At 42.8% G+C, this 8,841-nt stretch overlaps 1 protein-coding gene across 2 annotated transcripts in view; it reads left to right on the forward strand.

Moving 5' to 3' along the window:
- Positions 1 to 7,226, forward strand: part of RTN1 (reticulon 1) — a 119,352-nt gene extending 112,126 nt beyond the window's left edge. For both annotated transcript variants that reach the window (XM_041459392.1, XM_041459393.1), the window contains 6 exons: positions 2,919 to 3,126; positions 4,017 to 4,155; positions 5,009 to 5,078; positions 5,460 to 5,506; positions 5,589 to 5,647; positions 6,409 to 7,226. In XM_041459392.1, the coding sequence (XP_041315326.1) occupies positions 2,919 to 3,126; positions 4,017 to 4,155; positions 5,009 to 5,078; positions 5,460 to 5,506; positions 5,589 to 5,647; positions 6,409 to 6,451 (566 nt within the window). In that variant the 3' untranslated portion in view covers positions 6,452 to 7,226. The remainder of the gene's footprint in view (positions 1 to 2,918; positions 3,127 to 4,016; positions 4,156 to 5,008; positions 5,079 to 5,459; positions 5,507 to 5,588; positions 5,648 to 6,408) is intronic.
- The last annotated feature ends 1,615 nt before the right edge of the window (positions 7,227 to 8,841 follow it).

An 8,841-nucleotide genomic window follows, 5' to 3' on the forward strand; every position in this document is an offset into this window, starting at 1 on the left:
TTTGGCATCTCTCTGCATGAGAATGCAGCCCACTGCCAGCCTGCAGGAGTATGAGTTTGAAGATCATCAGAAGAAAAAGGCTTAGTTGGTCATTATGGATCTTATAATTAATTGGGATTGACTCAGGGAACTCTATTGGAGTTCAGTTTGTATGTTTTGGCTCAGTTCTCATTTGTTTGCCTCTCCACTGCCTGTGTCCCAGGGAATGTTTTCCCCTGGCATGTGTCCTTTTTCTGCCATCAGCAGATGATGTACCACATATTCCAGCTCACCTGTGCCTATTTAATTTAATGTTAAGGTTTTGTGTGATAGATAACTTAAGTATCTCAAAGTCAGATTTGCATACATTTCCAGTACTCTGACAGAATAATTTTTGAGCACAAAAAATATCAGGTTGTGAAGAATCACAGAACCTTAGAATGGAACCTGAGAATGTGTTGGGTTGGAAGGAAGCTTAAAAATCATCTCATCCCACCCCTCCTGCCATGGGCAGGAACACCTTCCACTTGTTCCATGCCTCATCCACCGTGGCCTGGAACACTTCCAGGGATGGGGCAGCCACAGCTTCTGTGGGCACCCCGTGCCAGGGCCTCAGCACCCTCACAGAAAATATAACACCTCCTGTCCAAATGCTCACTGGTGACAGCACCCAGTTGTTGTGCTGCAGGATTTTGAAGTACCTCCACTGAAAAAAAATATGAAAAATGGCCAAACCTCCACTCTTGTGTTCTGGATGCCGTTTTGTAAGGATGGTTTGCAGGGCTGGAGTTGCATGCTCCATCACCTCATCACTGTGAGCAATCTGTGGAGCTCCAGCTGTGTCCTGCAATACAGCTGTGTCTGCTGCTAAACCTCCTCATCCAGGTGCTCTGACAATGCTGGAACTGCCTTTTGGAGCACTCCATACTCCCTACCCCAGGGTTTCTGCAGGAAGCAGGTATGGGCACATATCGGTAAAAGCCTGGTCCCTGTTTTGTGCAGTCAGCACCCAGGATCCCAAAACAGGCACCAAGGTCCTTTGTCCTGTGGCTTCCATGCAGCCCATAGGATCCAGCCATGTGTGCTCATGACCACAGGTCCAGTGCTGAACACTTAAAAATAGTAAAAGGTTCATATATAGTGTATATAGGAGAATATAATTGGATGTGAATGGTGCATGAAGAGAGGAGAGCTCAGTAATACAACAGCAATTTTTGCATTCAAGCCCATCACTGTAAAGCAAGGCTAATATGTGTAATAGTAATGAGTAATAGAACTCATTGACTCAAGGCAAACACGCCATGATGACTCACAATTTTTGGAGATTTGATGATAAGGACTAAGAGGCTGGATTAATTTTGTTTCTTTTAGTATCAGTGACTTTTTTTTTTTTTCCTGACAGATTGCAGTTTTCCTGAATTTACTCTTTGTTCAGAATGATTTGACAAGTGGCATCTCTCAAATCTGTTTGGCTGGTGCTGTGTTCAAGCTGTTCTTGAGGACTTGTGCAGTGTGTGAAATTAAAGCTGTTTTGTTTAGGTTGTCATGAGCACGTTCTCTGGCTGGATGAAGAGTCCTCTCAGAAACAGGTTGTGGGTGTAAACAGATTAAATTCACCTTTGTGGACTGGATATTCCACAATCCTTTCAGAAAATTTTGCTATTTTAGTGGCTGTCTCCGATACTACAATTTTTTGCCGGAGAGGTTGAAATAAAATATACCAAGTGGGTGGAAAACACTGTAAAAGTTAACTGCTTTACAAATGTAAAAATGCACTATTTGAAAATGGTCTTAAGCACTTGTTTTATTCTAGCCAGCACCTCCCATGGACAGGGGAAGTTGTATAACAAGCAGAAAGCTTTTTTTTTTTTTCTTTTTTATTTCTGATTCTGAGGTTGGATTGAGTAGCAAGAGAGATTATTCTGTATTTGAAGGCCTTATCTGAAAAATATTTTCCTACTTATGGAACTGTTAAACAGTGGTAAAAGCGGGAGTCTTTTCCTTTCTCAAAACTCATGAAATAACAAAATTAAACTGTCAAAACTTTGAATGGGAAAGTAGTTTATTGTGGCTAGCCCCAAACTTTCTCATTCATTTATCAACAACCAAAACCGGAAAATGCTTTGATCAAGCATTTGGCATTTGAACTTGTGAAAAAGAAAAACAAATAAAAAAATTGGAATTTTCAGGCTGAGTAAATGCAAGGTATGTTGAAATCTTCCATCAGCCCTAGCAACAACACAAACCCCAGCTTGCACTTGCCTTGCTGCTGCAAGAGACCCACCCACCGTGCTGCGGCTGGAGATACTCATCCATCTTATCTAACCCAGGCACAAGCACAAGCAAAACAAGGATTTCAAGTAGGTCATGGGTTGTAATTTCCTCAGCCCATCTCTCCAGTCCCTTTGCTGTCCTGCTGAGGAGCTCCTGTTGGTGCTGCTGTGAGCAGAGACGTCGCTGCTCCCCGAGGGTCACACAGGCCACCTCCGGTGCCTGTGCAGCTCCTGCCTGTTGTATTTGCTGGGAAATGCCCCAAGAAAGGCAGGAATGATGCATCTGATCCATGTTCTCAGAAGGTTAATTTGTTACTTTATACTATACTATACTAAAGAATACAGAAAGGATACTTACTAAAATGCTGAAAAGCTAATAATGAAAACTCGCGACTCTTTCCAGAGTCTCGACACAGCCTGGCCCTGGTTGGCCAAAGAGTCAAAACAACTCACAGCAGAATCCAATGAAACAATCACCTGTGGGTAAACAATCTCCAAACACATTCCACATGTGAGCAAAACACAGGAGAAGCAAATGAGATAAGAATTGTTTTCCTTCTCTCTGAGGCTTCTCAGCTTCCCAGGAGCAGAATCCTCGGAGAAGGGATTTCTTCAGAGAATGTGAACGCTACACCTGCCTGTAACAATTTGTTCTTCTCCCCCCAGCTATCGACCTGTTGTACTGGCGTGACATCAAGCAGACGGGGATCGTGTTTGGCAGCCTGCTGTTGCTGCTCTTCTCCCTGACCCAGTTCAGCGTCGTCAGCGTCGTGGCCTACCTGGCCCTGGCCGGCCTCTCGGCCACCATCAGCTTCAGAATCTACAAATCGGTCCTACAGGCCGTGCAGAAGACGGACGAGGGCCACCCCTTCAAGTGAGTGGCTTTGTGGTGAAGTTCTCCTCTTGCTCATAAAGTGGGAAATAAAGATATTTTCACAGTTTCTCAAAAATTGTAAGGTTCTGTCGGCTTAGATCCCGGAGGGAAAAAGAAAAACGAAACACCAAAAAAATCGTCTTCCTCTAGGATGGGGGATTTTTTTTCTCAAAAAGATATGGGAAATTTTAAGCAAACAGAGAAAAGGAGTTTCTTTAGAGCTGGTGATAATACAGCATATCTGCAAGAGAAAAAATCATTGTTTCTGGGCACAAGCTATTGGGCATAGAAAGCAACTATCTGTATCTTTTCTCCAGCAACCTGATATCTAAGTGATGGTGCCAGTGCCAATGCGCTCCCCACTCTCCACAGGGTCTGGGGGGATTGCTCCACAAGAACAGTGATCCCTTCTCCTCTGCTGTGCCAACCAGTTGGTAAACCAGTCATGGAACTGGTGTGGTTTACAGACACACACTAAAAAAGAATCTTGTTGGGGTGCTGCTCCTCCTGCTTCACTTGGGTCGGTTCTGAGCAGTGACTCAGGATGGTGTGGTGTAGCTCAGAGAACAGCACAGAAACTTGAGGGGAGAACTCCCAGGTCAGATTTGTATCCCACTTTGGGCGAGAAAAAGAGAGAAATCCTATCAAGACCAAGCTCTGTGTGGGAAGAGGGCGAGGCTGGAGGCAAACAGCCCCAGCTCAGCATCACCCAGAGAGATGGGTCATGCAGGGTGAAGAGGATGTGCTCGTGGCCCTGGGCCGGCAGGGAGGGGAATTCATTGCTCCAGCACAAAGAAATGAGGTCTGGGAAGCAGGGAATGATGGGGTGGATGGGTTTGAACAGCAGGGGAAACTTCCCAGGTTTGTAACAGAACCTGTGTTTCTGGCAGAGCCTACTTGGAGATGGAGATGAATCTTTCACAGGACCAGATCCAGAAATACACAGATTGTCTCCAGCTATACGTCAACAGCACAGTGAAAGAGCTGAGGAGACTCTTTCTCGTTCAGGACCTTGTGGATTCCTTAAAAGTAGGATTGCTTTAAATATTTTTAACCCCTCTCTAGAGGATCAATCTACATTTCAAAGAGCTGCTTCCCATGTTGACAGGGTTGTCATGAAATCTAGTTTTGTGTAGCTCCAAATACGAAAGCTGCTCTGCTTTTTGATTTAAAAACTGTTTCCAGCACTTTAGAGGTTTGGCATTTGAATGTATTGATAGGTAATACGGGATGTAAAAATTTGCAGAACCAGTTTAGCTCCACCTCAGTTCTAGAAGCATCTTAGCATTATGCTTTTTATTGCTTTGCTGTAAAAGAATGGTTCCCTCTGTTATTCTGGATTTCCTCTGGTGTCATAACCTGCTAAGGAGGAAGATCTTCTTTCACTCCCTGCTGAAATAACTGTTGATTTTTAACCTTATACTCAAGCAGGTGTCCTTTAGAGTAAAGGGAAGATCATTAAGAGAGCAGACATAGGTTAGCCTCCTAAATTAGTAAAGAATTTTAGGAAAATGTACCCATCTTTCAGCCTCAAGTGTTACCAGCCCCTGGGATTACCACTTCATGGCTCTGTTTAACCTGTTTGGGATGACCCCTGCCATCATAAAAATTGGATGCAGAAATCTGCCTGTGCCGTTCTCAATGCAGAGTTCTACATGGATGCAATTTAAGCCCTAAATAGACATGAAAACTGAGCTAAGAGGGCAAGAAGCAGAGAGAATGGGGTTTATGCACCTAGAAAAACTACCTCGTTCCTAATGTGTCTTAACCACTCTCTGCCTCATTAAAAAAGGCTAATGTGCCATTGTGTTAGCTAGTTAAGCAAACGATTTTCTTCTAATGCTGGCACTGGAGGTGATGTAATGATCCATCTTTAATTTAGTTTGCAGTACTAATGTGGCTGCTGACTTACGTGGGAGCCCTCTTCAATGGCCTGACTCTTCTGATAATGGGTAAAAATCAACATTTCTTTTAAAAATCTATTTTTAACTTGAACTCCCTCTGGATTTCAACTTAGACAAAACAGCCTATCCCTGGCATGCCTTAACCACCAACATTTATTTCCCTTCCCAGTAAATATTCATTGTTCTGTTATGCTGTCCCTCCTGCTAGAGCGAGCTACTTGGCAGTTTATGGTTTTGTGCAGCTCCCAGTCCCAGAGCAATGGGGAATTGCGTATTTGGGAGGCTTGAGCAAAGTGCATTTTTAATACAAATCTCCCTGGTGGATCAGCTGACCAAGTGGCACGATAACGTGTTTGCCACCGAAGTAGGTCTCTTCTCTGGGGGAATCTGATCTGCAGGAACATAACACTGTGCTCTTTTTCTCCTCAGCTGTGGTGTCTATGTTTACTCTCCCCGTTGTATATGACAAGTACCAGGTAGGTCTGTCTGCGTGGTGCATTTGGGGTGCCTCTGCCTGGTTGTTGCCTCGTTGACTTGGTCTCCTCTTGCTCTCTGCAGGCACAGATTGATCAATACTTGGGGCTGGTGCGGACCCACATAAACACGGTCGTGGCAAAGTGAGTTCAGTGGCCAACTGTGTGAGGTTGTGGTGTCCTGGGGGGTGGCTGGGACCTGGGTGGTCCTGGGGACACTGTGTCCTATCAGTGGTGTCCTCCCAGAGAGGCTGAGATCCCTGGAGGAGCCCTCCCAGCTGAGTGCAGACTAAGGCACTCCATCCTTCTGTCCCCTTCCCTGGTGTTTGGGGGAATTGTGGGCAGAGCATCCCAGTCACAGACTGGTGTCCACACTGGGAGCTGGCTGGGACAAACAGGAAGGAAGGAGTTAATTCTCTTCCCCACTGACCAGTCCAAGCCTGATTTTTTGCATGAGCTGATAGCATTAATGACCAAAGTGGGAATTAGGACGCTGCCTTGTACAGAAAGCAAATACCTGGAAGCATTGTGATCTTTAGTGTTTCTAATCCCCATGGAACAGGAAGAAGATCTGGGTGCAATTTTGAAATTTTGTTCTCAAACTTCTATTTTTAGACTCTATTCCTGGCTTTCTCTAGACAATAGACCATGGAGAAATAATGCTGAGGGGAGAATATCACTGAATATATCCCAAGATTACATGAACCACCAAAAATCAGGCCCGTAAGAGCACCTATATGGGCATCACTTCTGTTTGTCATGGCACAAACTTTAATTCACCTGTTGAGACAACACTGAGCGTGGACTAGAGATTATCCCTGCATAAGAGTCCAAGTGGGGAACCACTGGAATGGAATAACTGCCTCCCCATATAATCCTTCTTCTTTTTCTTCTTTATTTTTCAGGATTCAAGCTAAAATCCCAGGTGCTAAGAGAAAGGCAGAGTAAAGCAGACATCAAGAATTCATCGACTACAGTAGTGCGTAATGGGGAAATCTGGAGTGAAAACAGCTCTGTTCTTACACTTTACTGCAAATTTATCATTCTTTTTTTTTCTTGACACCATAATCTTAGAAACATAAAATTCAGAAGCAGTGCTTTTCCCCTGCTGCTTCTGCACTTAGGATATTTGCAATCACTTGTGTCAAGCACTAAAGTATAGTAAAGAGAAAAGTGTACTAGATGTGGTTTTTTGTGTTGCTTATAAAGTGCATGATGGTGAGAGCCTAAATAATATTGACCTCTTTATTTAATTTTTTTTTTTTAGTGTTTTTCCTTCTTCTATTGGCATTGCTTCTATAACTTTTAATGTTACATGTGGCTAGGGGCTTTCCTGCTTAGCGCACTTGATGCAATAGTTAAAATTGCTTCTACGTCACTGGGTTGCTGGTTGGATTCATCTTTATTAACTATATAGAATTGTAGACTGATGTTTTAGTGTTTTCCAGCACAAATAAAATAAACAGTAATCAGTACTTATGGTAATCAGTTTTGTATAACTCAAAAAAAAAAGAAAAAAAGAAAACAAAACCCAGTACTTTTGTCGTAAAGGATTGACAGGCTGATTTACATGTATGGTAACTGGAAAGTTCCAGCATGTTCAATTTATTACAATTTGTATTACATTCTCTGTAGTTCCTAATGGACTTAATTATGGACTCTGAATATTTGCACTTATGTACTTGATACCGAATGCAGAAATAAATGTTACTAAATGTAAAAAGTTCTCTTTCTTGTCACCACTGGTACTCCCTTGACATTTGGGAGCTGGACACATACTGTGCAAAAAGGAGCATTTTCCTGCTTTCTCTCTCCTTTGAAATCAGCACACACTTTGCCCTTACATCATGGTGCAGCCCAACAAGTAGTGCCTAACTAAGAGTAAGTAGCTCATCTAATATTTTTACATCTTGATGATCTTCCTTGGAATAAAAGGAAGATCTCTGCACACAGTTTGTTTATTTTTGTTGGTGGTGTAGCAAATATCAGGTGCATGAACCAGGGTCTCTTCCTCCATTTGCTCACTGTGCAAACCACAAGCAGCACGGTATGGAGGTGTCAGCACAGCACAAAGGGCTCTTCAGTTTCCTTACCACCAACTGCTCTCTTACCCAAAGCTGTTCTCTGAAATCTGCTTTAAACAGAATCAATATCAAATCCAGAGGCTGGGAGCTGAAACAAGCATTTACTCTGCTTCAAAGGTGAAGGTTTTTAAAAATAGGAATTTGGTGTTTGAGTACCATCAGAGGAAAGAAACACCTGTTGAACATTATCCAAAGTGCTTCAAAACAAACAAGTGGTTAAGTGTTTGATTTGCCCATTTGTGGAACACACCTGTGGAATTATTTTTTTTTCATATAAAAATGTGAACATCAAAATATCTTCAGCCAAATTGCTGGTTTTCTCTTTTTCAATCACAAATGTTTTATGAAGAATTTATTTTTATACAAAGAACTAGATTTTTGAATACTTATCCCAACTTTGTAAATTTGAAGTCTTTCCTTAGATTCATTCATTAATTCACCTTTGTCTCAGTTCCACATGGCCACAGTGACACATGTCCAAAGCCTGTTTTGTATCTAAATGTAAAACCCAAATGCACACAAGGAGTTGGTAAAAATATTGGTATGGCTGTGGGCTAGTTAATTCTTGTGACAAGTCTCAAATACCATTACTTTCATTTAAGCTTTATATCTGAATGTTAAAATACTAGGTTGGGTTTTAAATGTCACCTGCAGCTAGATGGGAACACTTTTCTTCAATGAGAAACTGATCCAGTGGGGTATGTTTGCTTTAGCAGAGGCAGTTTGCAGCCAGGAGTTAAAATCCAACAGGAACCCCCAGCTTTATCTGCCTTGGAGTTCCCCATGTCTCTGAGGAAGGGAGCGCAGACCATACAAAGCATCCTTGAGAATAAAGATTCACCACCAGAATTCTTATTACTTACAAGATGAGTGCGTGGGCCCAACATGTTGATTTTGAAAATGAGCCCATTTAATGTCCCATCCCCCTGGTTCCATAAATGTGTTCTTCCCTCACAACCCCAGAGCAGTAATATCCAAGACTGGCCTTGTGCAATGCTGAACCCTAAGCACAATTTAAAAGCTTCATCTCCTGCATATTTGGAAATAAAGCAAAATAAACCTTCTGGAAGAGTACAACTATTCTCAAGAGCCTAAATCAAGAGAGACCAAGATTTCCGTTCTTGTCTTCTCCAGCATCACCCTCTCTCAAACCCCAATCCCAGCCCTCAATCATCCTGACTGTACCCCTGCACACACACCTCTCAAACCCACATTCTTTTCTCGCATCCCACCTTGCCAAACTTCCCAACATCC

This window comes from Pyrgilauda ruficollis, unplaced genomic scaffold, assembly GCF_017590135.1.
Source record: "Pyrgilauda ruficollis isolate IOZ18807 unplaced genomic scaffold, ASM1759013v1 scaffold135, whole genome shotgun sequence".
NCBI lineage: Eukaryota > Metazoa > Chordata > Aves > Passeriformes > Passeridae > Pyrgilauda > Pyrgilauda ruficollis.